Below are 14,813 nucleotides of genomic sequence, written 5' to 3'. Positions count from 1 at the left end.
GCGCCCACTGCCCTTTAGATTAGTCCACGTCTCTGATTCCCCAGTGCCCAGTTAGATCAGCTGAATGTCACTGCCGCTAAAACTACAATACTTGTTATCTAATCTCCCAAAGCACCCCTCACTTAGTCTCTAATTAGTTTCTCTCCCCCTTCTTCTCTCTTCTCTCTGTCCGTCTCTTTTCTTCACCGCGCCTGAAGGGTACGCCATTAAGTCGTGCAGATTTAAGGGCTGTCAACATCAACCTCTGCGACATGTGCGTGATACTGTCGGCCAATCAGAACAATATCGACGACGCCTCGCTGCAGGATAAGGAATGCATTCTGGCGTCGCTCAACATCAAGTCTATGCAGTTTGACGACAGCATCGGGCTCTTGCAGGCTAACTCCCAAGGTAAGGACTGGCTGGCCTACAAGATACAATACTGTTCTGCACTGTTCTGTTCTGTTTGCAGGGTTGAGGGTAAGAGAGGAGGAGAGGAGATGGTTTTACCACTTAAATCAGTTATTTCTTTAAGAATGGTAAATACACACAGTAAATAAAATGGAAAGTGGTGTTCAACCTCGTAAATAATATCCTTTAATGATGTGAAACCACATGACTGTTGTTATTGTGTCTGTCTGTCTGGCAGACTGAGTGGAACAGATTGTTGATGCGTTCAGACAAACCGATAAGCCTCATATCCCATCAGGTGTCATCATGTTTAACCAGCCAGTACTAATCACCAGACAGCCTTCTTCAGCTGTTTTTCATGGCAGTCCATCCTATACCTCCTCCATTCATCTATTAATCAGTTCCTCTAGGATCCTGCAGTGTGTTTTTGTCATATTTGCGGGCAGAAATGCTTGATTTTACTGCTGCAATTCTGACATTTTATATGTCGATTTTCAATTATTGTGTCCCAATTTGTCAGGAAAATACACTGTTGGGGGAATAAATGTGTTGACGTGTGGCTTCACTGAACCATTTTATGAGGTAAAAGTGCGGTGATTGGTTACAATTGCAAGCCCTCTTTTTTTCTAGTGTGGTGATTGGTTACAATTGCAAGCCCTCTTTTTTTCTAGTGTGGTGATTGTTTTATGTGGTAAAAGCACAGCGATTGGTCAATTTTGCAAACCATCGCATTATAGGCGGGGGATTGTTGAGAATTCGACAAAAATTACGATCAGAAAATAATGGAGGGACTGAATCTTACGCATAGATAGACCAATGAACTTGTGCGTAATATGCCAAGCACTTCCACATGATTTAGGAAAATGCTATTATTTCTCCTGCTCTGAGTGAGTGATATGCTGTCGTCACAATGAGCAGACTAAATCGGAGGTCTCTTGCTCATGGGAGCAGTATTCACAGATATGGAGGGCCTACACCAGTGGTTACCAACAAGGGTACAATAACCCCTGGGGGTACTTGGCCTATCCACAGGGGGGTACTTGATAAGACTCATGATGTCATAGGCTTACTGGTAAAAATGCACAAAGGGGTACACCGAGCTGAGCAAAATTCAGTTGGTGACCGAAAGGTTTGGGAACCAAAGGCCTGTCATGGCGGTCGATTGCTGAAGCCTATTGTTATCAATGAGTTTGTCTTACATCCTCTGTATCCATTCCACTGAAAAATATTGCAGTTTAAGAGCACACACGCACGCACGCACACACACACACGCACAGGTGTAATATATCACAGTGTATAGCTTTGTGGATTCCTTCCTCCCTGACAATATCCTGTTCAGATGTGGGGGGTGAAATTTAAAGCAAGAAGGGACAAATTAATAAGTAAAGAGTTGTATCGCTAGGGAGACGTTCACATGGCTGAGGTCTACGGTACGATGTAGTCTGTAGACCGCAGAGCTAAGTTGTGCCTGGGGGGGGTCTGTAGCCCACACGGAATGCGTTTGCTCCTGTATGGTATGGAAGCTGTAAAACCATTTTGTTTTGTGAGAAAATCTATTTCCCTCTTGTTTGTCAGTATTAGAAGTCTGGAAAAGTACATGCCAAATGCAGTCAAGACATTATAATGAATCCACTCAGATATACAATCTGACTGATAGTCAATGATCTGTATAGAACTCTCCAGCTTTCTCCGTCTAACTTTTGGTCACTTGTAGCCGAACTGATTTTGACACATTGCCCTCTCTGTTGGAAAATCTCTTTTTCAGATGTATTCACTTTATCCATTGTTAGTACTTTCACAATTGGATACTGTATGTTTGACTTGTTTACTGTAAGAATAATGTTTTTTAGAGGCAATATCCAAAACCCCGTTGTCATTCTCTGGAGATATAAATGTAATATTTTATAGATGTCAACAAAATGAAGCATACTCTGAGTGATCTTCCAGTCTCTGACTGCTACAAACCGTGCCTATCCCCAGTTTCAGTAATTGACATGACAAGAGTGTAGATAATTCAGTTTAGCCTCTAGTTTGTGATGAATGCTGAACTGTTGGTGTTGTCCTCTGTAGTGAGGAGGGTGAGAATATATATTCTGTACTGTAAAACAGCCCCTCAAGTCCCCCCCAACCCCTCCATCCTCCCAACTATTCTCCAATGTCTAACATTTGTTTTAAAACTTTGTGACCTGAATATATTCCCGTCGTGCGTTGTTTTGTCGCTGCTGTGCTGTAGAACTATGAGGTGGCGTTTTGCTTCAGTCAGCACTAAATGATGGATGTCACAACACAGGTCATGCATTATGTATCACACATTACTGATTTAAGGCATTTGTGTCACTTTAAGGAAATGCAAAAATGTGAAGTCATGTGAATTCATACCCATCACTCGCCTCTTGTATTTCATGGTCGAGAATCGCACAGTTATTTTCCCGATAAAAGGTTTTCAGGATCCACTTTGCCAATTTTATGGTAACAAAATGAAGCACATATAAAATGTATGGAAGGAAGGCAGGTTGATGGAAGGATGCGAATGCTAAATGTGTCTCTCAGCTGACCCCTAAAAGCACAATATCCATATTGACATTTTTAGGAAGCGCCTGCTTCATTTTCCCCGTCCCTGTCTACACATCTTTCAATCTGCACTTCTGAACAATACAAAGAGCCCATCTCAGTCAGTAAGCCCAGCAGCTTTTACTGAATAGTCTAGTGTTACTAAGTTATAGTGGCATTTGACAGACTGTGTCAATCAACATACTTTGTTTTTTTCGATTATAGTTGACAGTTTTTTCTACAAAATGACATATAACCTTTTCAATCACCGAAGCTGAGGTATGTGATTTGTGAAGTGATATCAGTGTGATATCTCACGGTTTGGTGTATTTCTCTCTGTGTTGTAATATTACATCTCATTGTCTTGTATCCATCTGTATTGTTGTTTCTCTGTGCCATCGCTTTCAACAATGGAATATATCATGGTTTTGTATCAGTCTGTGTATAAATATATATTTTTCTGTGTGATGTAGGTTTCGGTACATCTTGTTTTGTGGGTATCTAGCTCTTGCTGTTAGTTTCAACGGTTTTGTGTGCATCTTTCTGTGTGCTCTGTGTAGGTTTCACGCCTCCTGGAATGGACCGGTCCTCTCCAGACAGCAGTCCAGTACATGGTTTAGTACGCCAGGCCTCCGTCACCACCGGCGCCAACATCCCCATCATCACTGAACTAGGTGAGACACACAACTGACCAACTGACCATTTACTACTGGTAGATCCCAGCGGGTAAACACATTGAAACAATGTCATAATGATGTCATTTCAACCACTTTCTGGTTGTTGTGATGTCATTTCAACCACTTTCTGGTTGTTGTGATGTCATTTGCCTGTTGGGAAAATATTGTGACATTGTACACAGAGTTTAGCCAACTCACTTAGAGATATAGAATCTTCAGGTCTGCCATGTTGGCTCCAACAGCTCAGTGGACATTCTTTTGCATTCCGCTTAGAATGCAGGTTTGAATGTTTTTTGTTTTGGAACGTTCGATGCCAATGTGGAGGTTAGTTGGCCGAACTCTTTATTTTCTATGGCTGTGATGACTAATTCTAGCGATATGTTGACGATAAAGATTAACGATTAGTGACTTTGGCTGAGATTTATATGGATTTAGATACAAAACTGAGCATTTGTTGTCATTTCAAATGTCACTCTCTTTGTGTAAGTTCTAGCTGAGATGTCTCGTTACGAAGTCAGAACACTCTCACTTCTTCCAGGTCCCATTTGTCCATTAACAGCCTGATGGAGAGGGCGAGAGTAAAAAGAGAGTGCGAGAGGAAGCTAAGAAGTGCCACAGTAGCAAAATGGGTGCATTTAATAATAACAATGGCGCTGGCTGTATTCTCTAGTATTCCATGTGGTCCAGGGGACTCATGAAAGTTTCACATCTCTGAGGGTTTTTAAAGCACCAGAGTCCAGGGCCACTAGAGCCACCTGAATAAAGCACTAGAGACCGGCCACTCTGTCTCTATCTCTCCCCTCTGACCCAATTAGAAAGCATTGAGGCGTGAGGAGGCTAAGAGATGGATGGAGGCACAGATAGAGACAGGGACATGAAGCACCATGAATGTTTTCTCACCTCTCTTTCTTCAAACTCTTGAGTACTACACATGTAATCAACAAAACAAGTGTAGCTATTCAAGTTTTTCTTGCAGTATTTGGTTGGATATTAATTAATTGCACAGTTCCGTTTTGATTTGGAATACTTTCAGCTATGTTTGATTTAGAATAATTCTACCCCCACATATAGTGTCAGGCCCTGGTTATTAGTACGAGCATCACTAACATTGTCATCCTCCTCTCTGAGAGTAGAAAGATAGGACAGTGGGGCACATCAGTCTCGGGAACTAGACACTATAATTGTAGTGTCAATGTTGTCAGTTTACAGCACCATAGTCAAGATGCAAGTCTAATGGAAAATGTTAAGAAGCTGGCTGAATTGCAAGATCAATTTGATGGAGTCACATAAAGTTGGTTTATGTATACAACACTGTAAATCCCTTTGGTGTCTTAAAAGCCGTACAAATTGGCAATTTGTGTTTTAGTGGTATGGTTCAGTCGCATCTGGGCTATGTACTTTCATCTCTGGTGCCGTAGTTGCATGTCATGGACAACCATGGCTACCTTTACATACAGTCAGTGTCTAATCCTGTGGTTGACATGATGCGTGGTCTCAGACAGAACTGCCTTTCTTTCTCTTTTCTCTTTGAAGCTGTTCCAATAACGACCCTATCTCTCCCCCCTCTGCTCTCCACACGTCTTACTGTCATTAGCTAAACCTGGCAAAATACTGCCTTTGGTTTCATTCAGTCAGGAAAAAAACTGTGGAATCAACATACAAATGATAACTGAGCTGGGTAAGCCAGGCTTTTGTCCTCCGCTCGCTGCCGTCCGATCTTTCGTTCTTTTGTTCTCTCTCTCTCTCCCCCACCCCCCTCTCTCTATCTATCTCTCTATCTCTATCATCTTGTCTTGATGTATCTGGCTGCAGCCGAGGTCCTCGCTGGCTGCTACCATGGCTTCACTTTGAACACATGTTTTATTTTTAATTCTCGGTTTCTGGTTGAAAAATGGACTGTCTTGTTTTGGCCTTTTATTTAATGATTTTTTTCCGTGGTGTTTTTATTTTTTTCCCGTTTTTTTTTTTTTTTTCAGAGCATCGTTCCGGCACTTTGATCATTGCTCGGTCTGTCCTTGTGGCTGTTTCATAGCACACACCCCACTCCCGACCCCAACCCCTCCCTCAACACCCCACCACCTCCCGGTTCAGTCTCTTTGGCCTGGGCCCGTTTGCATCATCAGCCCCCTTGTCTGGTTGACTGACATGTCTGTTCCTCTGCAGCACAGAGGAAGCCTGGGAAGAAATCATATTTCAAAAAACTATAGATCAATCCTTCCCTTTAAGATGTTTATTTTTATTTATTTTTGGGGTTGTTACTTCTTCTTTTTTTTTACCTAAGCCTAGATGTTGAAGGAGTCAAAGAACGCCTTGTGTTGTGTGAAGCCTCTTTTCAAATGCAGTTGGATCTCAGGCTCTTGTCCACTGGTGCTAGAAAGAGAACCCTCTCATCTGAGGTTAAATAAAGACCAGACGGTTCTACTAGGGAAAGTCATATTTACGAATGGTTGAAAAAAAGTTTGTTTTTATATGGTTTCATCTTGTGTTCATTTCCTCTGGTTAGCAATATTCTACACAGTATAGAAAGCAATTGTTCTACCCTGGCCATGTTATGATTTGAACTTTTTTCATCATTAACAATTTCAGAATGTCGTATTACTCCGATCTTTAAAAGCAGGCTGTGGCTATGTGAATTTACCACACAGCTCGATGTTATTATTGTTGTTTTAAATAATCATTTGACTTTCAGGAAAAGGTAATTACCTCAATATCTCAATAGGTGACGATGTGACCACACATTTTCTTATCTGAGATATCACTAAAGCTTTAAAATGCATGTTACATTACGTGCATGATCTTCTCACCTGAACAATATCATCTTGAATATAAAAAACACAATATGTTGGATTGAGGTGTTTCGCACAACTATGTCAAATCCATGTCCTGAATGCAATTACAGAAATGGTTTGTTCATGACGGAATGTACTGTGCATCTACCATGAATGCCAAATCCATAACGCTTTGGTTCAAACACCACTATCTATTCTATACCTCCAGACCTGAGACCTGTGAGAATATATGCCCTTGAGTCATAGAAGGATCCGTAAGTGTCTTCCTCTAATATAGTGAATGATTCTGTTCCGGTCAGGGCCTAAGACTGGGTGTAGACTAGGAACATTAACACAGGTTTCCAACTAGGAATATTGGTTTATATTGACTCAATGGGTCACAAAAACACTCTAAAATCGAACAACGCTTCACAGTTCACTAACACAAAAGTGCCCTAGCTAAGTCACCCAGCGATTCTCTACTTCTCTGGTCCTCAGGTGTGTGTGTGGGTGTGTGTTTGGCATGCTGTGCTGTGTCCTCCTTGCCCTCTCTCTCTCTCTGACTGTGTTTTGGGTCTCCCCTCTCTCAGTGAACGACTCCAACGTTCAGTTCCTGGACCAAGATGATGATGATGACCCTGACACAGAGCTGTACCTGACACAGCCCTTCGCCTGCGGAACCGCCTTCGCTGTCAGCGTGCTGGACTCTCTCATGAGTGCAGTGAGTAGACAATACTAAGTACACACTACTCAGTTTACACAGTTCTTAGTATGCACTAGATCATTTATCCTGTTTATCCTTTATTTAATCCAACATCATACTAAATGTCTCTCATGTACGGGGTAGAAGTCGCCAGGAGACCTTTATGTAAAATTGAAGTCTATATTTTATCGATATTTAAATATATATTTAATTCATATTCAAATTAATATTTTATTTAGGTAGGCTGCAACATGCAGCAGTCAAGGGCTTGAAGTTATTCTGAGTCTTTCATACAAGATGACAGCAGCCACAGGACAATACACAGGTTTACTATAAGACGTGCATACTTAACTAAGTACTGTATACTAAGGACTGTAAACTCAGTAGTGTATACTTGGTAATGTCTACTCACCTGCACCCATGTCTGCTGTCTCTAATGCTGGTTACACGCACGCAGGCGCACACACACACACACACACACACAAACACACACACACACACACACACACACACACACACACACACACACACACACACACACACACACACACACACACACACACACATACACACACATACACACACACACACACACACATATACACACACACACACACACACACACACATACACACACACACACACACACACACACACACACACACACACACACATACACACACATACACACACACACACACACACACACATACACACATACACACACACACACACACACACAGAGAATAAAGGGGTAAACTTAAAGGTTGTGGTAGCATCATAAGATCTGCTCAGCGCGGTAGCAATACGGAATAGGCAGAAGTTGGTAAATGAAATGCCACATTGATCAGACAGCACTGCCAGCTCCACTGACATCAAAAGGGAAGTTGTTGCCACCACTCCTCATATAAAGTGTCACGAAACGAACTTTCAAGGGGCTTATTAGATCTTTTAACAAGGTACAGTACCAGTCAAAAGTTTGGACACACCTACTCATTCAAGGATTTTTCTTTATTTTACTACTCTACTTTTCTACATTGTAGAATAATAGTGAAGACATCAAAACTGTGAAATAACACATATGGAATCATGTAGTAGCCAAAAAAGTGTTACACAAATCAAAATATATTTTATATTTGAGATTCTTCAAAGTAGCCACCAATTGCCTTGATGACAGCTTTTCACACTCTTGGCATTCTCTCAACCAGCTTTATGAGGTAGTCACCTGGAATGCATTTTACAGGTGTGCCTTGTAAAAATGTGCTGAGGTTCCCTCTAATGGCACATATGACACGCAAGGTGGGCCTTCAAAACACTTTCCTCTTCCAACAATGTCAGCCCTTTTCCTGAAGACAAGATACGGAAAAAGTATTATCTTGTGACTTCGTTCCAACCGTTGCTACTCCCCTTTGGTGCTGTGATGGCTTAATTCCAGCTTGTCACATCATGAGTGAGGTTAGAGGAGAGCTAAGTAGCCTTCACACACACACTGGCTGTGGTCAGAGGTGAGGGTGGCTAATAGACAGCGCTCATCCATCGTGGTTCTCCACAGAACTGTCAGGAGCCTGGGGAGAAGAGCTGCCACTCAGGGCGTGACTTACAGTCATATACGTTTTTACTTATGGGTGGTCTCGGAAATCGAACCCACTACCTTGGTGTTACAAGTGCCATGCTCTACTAACTGCCCTGCAAAGTACCATTGTTATTAACGTTATCAAGCCGCTCTCTGCCATAGTGGTGCCCAAAAGTTGTGATAAACCCAGTCATTTCTAACAGCGGCTAGTGACTATTTCGCTTAAATTGCACTATAGCAGCCTGGAAATACAATGACATTGTTAAAGTAGGCAAATATTTAGTAGGAAAAAAGTTTGCTATCATTATCATGTCGTAAAATGTACTTTAGACAGATGGCAATGTTGTCATTAGCTAGTAAAATGTGTATATAAAATAAAATGAAATGGTCTCGACTCAATCTATGCTAGCTAGCTAACATTATACTGCATCTAAAGTCATTCTGGCGACATCAAAATGATGACTAAAGGTTTTCCAGAAATTATTTTCCTCCTTTAGAAATGTAATTGTATTTCCAAGCCACTCTAATGCACTTATAATTATATATCTATTATATATATATATATTATTATATTATATATTATATATCTTCTTATAATTATATATCTTCTTATAATTATATATCTTCTTATAATTATATATCTTTGTCAGTGGCAATTGACAATGCATTGACTAGAATGCTCAGGCGGGCATCAGTCATTAAATGAATGTTCAAAACAATATTGTGAAAAAATGTGCAATAGGAACTCTGTGTTCCATGAAGTGCTAACGTGGACTTTAGGGGCTCTATTTTCGGCTGGCGTTAAGCCAGTGAAATTGTCAAACACACGCTCGTTTTGACCTGTTAAAGCATAGCGCCAGATTGGTCATTTACCTGTTTTATATGAGCTTGCTTGCGTGGGAGGGGTGGCAATATCTGGGGACATTTAAGACCAACCAAAAGCTGGTTTTAGCTGTAACGAGGTTGGTTATGACATGGATTTTGACAAGGGAAGCACAGCCTATCCAGCCGTGTCACACAGTGCCCATATACGAATGGAAGCTTGTGCTTTTTGTGCCCGTAAACCTCATATTTAGAAACAAATAGTTTTTTCCCATTTCGTTTCATGTCATTAAAAAACAAGCATAGCCTCCCTTCTTCTCAGTGAAGGCGTTTTTTTTGTCCCGACCAATGCATTCGCCAAGTAGTCAGGATCGATAAAGGGTTTGGCTTGTGACCCAGCTGGCAATGAGGAATCGGCCCAGAAGCGGCCTTCTTCCAGGGGGCTGGAACTGATTGAATCGGCACGGAATCGGCTGTCGGACTAGGCCCAGAATCAATATGAATGACTGCCCAGAATCGGCCTTAAGTACATCAGGCTGTTTCTGTCTACCGGAATTCAGCCAACTTTGCCAGCATCTTACCAGAATCCCCCCAGAAGCGGCCCGATGCAAATTTAAATAGATGTATACACAACTACCCCATTTAGTCATTTTAAATATTACTATTATACATTTTATACATACAAATTATACCCATCCACAAAAAAAACATTTTGTGTCAGAGGCAACGCTTGGTGAACGTGTCAGCGTGCATGCGCCTGGCCCGCCACAGGAGTCTCTACAGTGCAATGGGACAAGGACATCCCGGCCGGCCAAACCCTGTCCTAACTCAGACGACGCTGGTCCAATTGTGCATCGCCTCATGGGTTTCCCGGTCGCGGCCAGCACGGGTCTCGAAACAGCATCTGTAGCAACACAGTTTGCACTCCGCTGCGCCTCTCGGTAGGCTCCATCAACAAAGTATCAAAATACTAAAATACTGCACAGGACTCTTAAAGAATTTCATTTAATGTTAATTGTATTTTTTGATCACAGAAACAATGAGAAAATCTGGAAAAATAATAAAAGATTAATTATATAAAGCAGCCCGTGTAATCATCTGCCAGAGAGTAGCTTCAATTGCCTGAGTCCCAAGAAATACATTTGGGCCAGATAACTCACGCCGGAATCGTCCCGAGCTCAATCCTAGCCATAAGTAATACTGCTGAAGGCGGCCCAGACTCGGGCCACATCACATCAACCGAATCTGACTCTCACCCGGAATCGGCCCAGATCCACTGTGCTAGCTGGGGAGACTGCTTTGAAATCAATCTTAATCACCAAAGCTTTATTAAAATATTAAGTTTGGCAGCGGCAAAACAGTGAGTGGACATCCCCTTTTTATCTATGTAGGCTATTACATTTTTTTGCCCATCTCCTGGTCTTATTTTGGATGTGCGTAAAAACCCCTCCATGTAGGCTACATGTCCATATGCCCATCATGGAACGAGAGATGAGATTATCTGGTGACACTCATATTTAAAAACATTGTAGTTATTTAGTTTAATTAAAAACCAAGCCCTCAGTAGGCTAGCCTTACCCTACTTTAACGAAAGCTGGTTTCACAATAATGCGTCTGATGTATTTGTTATCCTGGCCATGCATTAGAAGTAGCCTATCCATAAAAGGTTTCTAAATGGTATACTCTTCATGCTTTTGCATTATTCACAGTTCAGATAAGCAAGTCCTAAATAAGGCAAGTCTTATTTTACAATGCCGGCCTACATATTGAACAAACACTGGATGTTTGTTTTTTTACTGTTGCGATCAGTTGTTACTGTAGCCTATGGAATATAATAAACTGTATAATCAATTCACAATGGACTCGGACAAGAATATTCCTTGCCCCCAGACGAGTAGATGACAACGCAAAGACCATCAATAACCTACAGAACTTGAGACAAACACATACAATATTAAGCAACGGAACACCTTGATTGGCCAGTTAGTGGCCAAGCCCAAGTCACACCTATGACAGGCCTTTCGGGCCACCAGCAGGTATTGCGCTCATAATAACGGCTGTGAAAACACATTCCCAGTCCTACAGCGCTACCGCCAGCACTTAGATTTACTATTGCGTTAGGTTTGTTAAAATAGAGCACTAGAGCTTCTATTCTGCTATTGTATTTCTATACCTGTTGGAACAATATGCATTATCAACATGCTTGCTCCAGCTTTTTAATGTATTTTATTAAAGGAGTAATGGTATTGATGTGAAACCTGCAAAACCAGTCTATGAGGAGAAGTTGTTTTGGTAAGCAAGTCTGGTGAATGAATGTCAAATGGAACTAGTTCCGGTACAAGAAAACCTTTTTCTGTAATTGGTCTGCCCTGTCTCCTCACCTTTCTGTCTGGCCTGTATGAAGAGACAGGCCCGGGGTCTAGATAACATGGTCCACTCCATGTCTCTCTCTAAACATCCCTATTTCTCGATTTTTCTCTCCTCATCCCTCCTCATCTTTCCTAATTTCTCTCCCATCTCTCCCTATCCCCTCCCCCCACTCCTCTTCATGCCTCCCAATCCCTCTCTCACATCCCTTTCTCCTCATCATTCTCCCTCCCTCCCTATCATCCAAACCTCTCCTCATTCTTCCCCATCTCTCCCCTTCTCCATCTGCCACATATCCTCTACCGTTGTGGCTCTAATGGCGTATCCTTACTTACGGATCTCACATCCTCTTATGTCCGCAGACATACTTCAACGATAATATCCTCACCCTGATCCGGACGCTGGTGACTGGGGGAGCCACCCCGGAGCTAGAGGCTCTATTGGCCGAAGAGAACGCCCTGCGAGGGGGCTACAGCACGCCACAGACACTGGCCAACCGAGACAGGTGTCGTGTAGCCCAGCTAGCCCTCTATGACGGGCCCTTTGCCGACTTGGGGGTAAGTGGATGTTTAAACCGAGCGGACACATTTTGGCACTCCCCAGTAGCACCCAATCCTGCCTGCCTGCCTCCTAGCGGCACTTAATACAAAGTGAAGAACAGGAAACACGCAAGAGGGGATCTGTTAAGGAGGAGGAAGGGAGGGTTCTGGTGTGTGTTATGGAAAGGAATAATGCAGCTGTCTGAGAATATCCCATGAGTTATTTTACTTTTTCATTTATCAGTGTATTGTTTATATATCTTGTGTTAAATGTTTTACAGTTGTTGTCAATAGTGCTTCAGATTCTGAAGGGGCCATATTCTGAAGGGCCATGTCACAAAGTGAAATGATGTTGTTCTGTGTCATTTCCTGCATGATTTAAATGTCCTTTACACTGTATATTGTTATCTCCACAAAAACACCCAGCAGAACTTATCAAGGGCACTGCAGTTTGACATTTGCAAAGACTTGAATTATTTTGTCACTTAGATAAATGATTATTAGAAAACACACCCTGATGTTTTTTTGTTATTTGTTGTTTTCCAGGATGGCGGTTGCTATGGAGATTTGTTTTGTAAAGCGTTGAAGACATACAACATGTTGTGCTTCGGAATATACAGATTGAGAGACGCTCACCTCGCCACGCCTAGCCAGTGTACCAAACGGTGAGACCGTCGCTGTGTATCTTTAACATCTATCTCTCTCACCTCTCAAGGCAGTTAGTGTCACAACATTAGCTGTTTTAATATCAGCAATTGTATGATTGTCAGTGGTGGAAAAAATACTTAATTGTCCTACTTGAGTAAAAGTAAAGATACATTAATAGAAATTGACTCAAGTAAAAGTCACCCAGTAAAATACTACTTGAGTAAAAGTTTAACAGTATTTGGTTTTAAATATACTTATGTATCAAAAGTAAATGTAATTGCTAAAATGTACTTAAGTATCAAAAGTAAAAGTATAAACCATTTCAAATTCTTTATATTAAGCAAACCATGCGGCACAATTTTTTTAATTTTTTTTTATTGACTGATAGCCAGGGCCACACTCCAACACTAAGACATAATTTAAAAACAAAGCATTTGTGGTTTAGTGAGTCAGCCAGATCAGAGGCAGCAGGGAAGTTATCTTGATAAGTGTGTTAATTGGACCATTTTCCTGTCAAAATGTAGAGTACTTTTGGGTGTCAGGGAAAATGTATGGAGTAAAAATTACATTATTTTCTTTAGGAATGTAGTGAAGTAAAAGTTGGCAAAAATATAAATAGTAAAGTAAAGTACTTAAGTATTTGTACCCCCAACACTCCATCTATTTTGTGCATGACACAACTCATTTTTCCAACAATTGTTTGTATCACAATTCCAGTGGGTCAGAAGTTTACATACACTAAGTTGACTGTGCCTTTAAACAGCTTGGAAAATTCCAGAAAATGATGTCATGGCTTTAGAATCTTCTGATAGGCTAATTGACATCATTTGAGTCAATTGGAGGTGTACCTGTGGATGTATTTCAAGGTCTACCTTCAAACTCAGTGCCTCTTTGCATCATGGGAAAATCAAAAGAAATCAGCCAAGACCTCACACAAAAAATTGTAGACCTCCACAAGTCTGGTTCATCCTTGGGAGCAATTTCCAAACGCCTGGAGGTACCATGTTCATCTGTACAAACAATAGTACGCAAGTATAAACATCATGGGACCACACAGCTGTCATACCGCTCAGGAAGGAGATGTGTTCTGTCTCCTAGAGATGAACGTACCTTGGTGTGAAAAGTGGAAATCAATCCCAGAACAACAGCAAAGGAACTTGTGAAGATGCTGGAGGAAACCGGTACAAAAGTATCTATATCCACAGTAAAACTCAGCAAGGAAGAAGCCACTACTCCAAAACCGCCATAAAAAAAGCCAGACTACGGTTGCAACTGCACATGGGGACAAAGATTGTAGTTTTTGGAGAAATGTCCTCTGGTTTAATGAAACAAAAATGTAACTGTTTTGGAGGAAAAAGAGGGAGGCTTGCAAGCCGAAGAACACCATCCCAGCCATGAAGCACGGTGGTGGCAGCATCATGTTGTGGGGGTGCTTTGCTGCAGGGGGGACTGATGCACTTCACAAAATAGATGGCATCATGACGAGGAAAATGATGTGGATATAGTGAAGCAACATCTCAAGACATCAGTCAGGAAGTTAAAGTTTTGTCGCAAATGGGTCTTCCAAATGGACAATGACCCCAAGCATTCTTCCAAAGTTGTGGCAAAATGGCTTAAAGACAACAAAGTCAAGGTATTGGAGTGGCCATCACAAAGCCCTGACCTCAATCCCATAGAAAATTTTGTTGGGAGAACCTAAACAGTGTGTGCGAGCAAGGAGGCCTACAAACCCAACTCAGTTACACCAGCTCTGTCAGGAGGAATGGGCCAAAATTC

At 41.6% G+C, this 14,813-nt stretch overlaps 1 protein-coding gene across 9 annotated transcripts in view; it reads left to right on the top strand.

Annotated features, from left to right (window-relative positions):
* LOC139382040 (potassium large conductance calcium-activated channel, subfamily M, alpha member 1a) overlaps positions 1-14,813 on the top strand; it is a 288,548-nt gene that overhangs the window by 265,361 nt on the left and 8,374 nt on the right. For all 9 annotated transcript variants that reach the window (XM_071125988.1, XM_071125986.1, XM_071125985.1 and 6 more), the window contains 5 exons: positions 198-390; positions 3,501-3,614; positions 6,976-7,106; positions 12,213-12,407; positions 12,936-13,054. In XM_071125988.1, coding sequence (XP_070982089.1) covers positions 198-390; positions 3,501-3,614; positions 6,976-7,106; positions 12,213-12,407; positions 12,936-13,054 — 752 coding nt within the window. The remainder of the gene's footprint in view (positions 1-197; positions 391-3,500; positions 3,615-6,975; positions 7,107-12,212; positions 12,408-12,935; positions 13,055-14,813) is intronic.

Source organism: Oncorhynchus clarkii, chromosome 23, assembly GCF_045791955.1.
Source record: "Oncorhynchus clarkii lewisi isolate Uvic-CL-2024 chromosome 23, UVic_Ocla_1.0, whole genome shotgun sequence".
Taxonomy (NCBI): Eukaryota; Metazoa; Chordata; class Actinopteri; order Salmoniformes; family Salmonidae; genus Oncorhynchus; species Oncorhynchus clarkii.
Note: the sequence above shows the minus strand (reverse complement) of the source record. Positions and strands in the feature narration are given on the sequence as shown.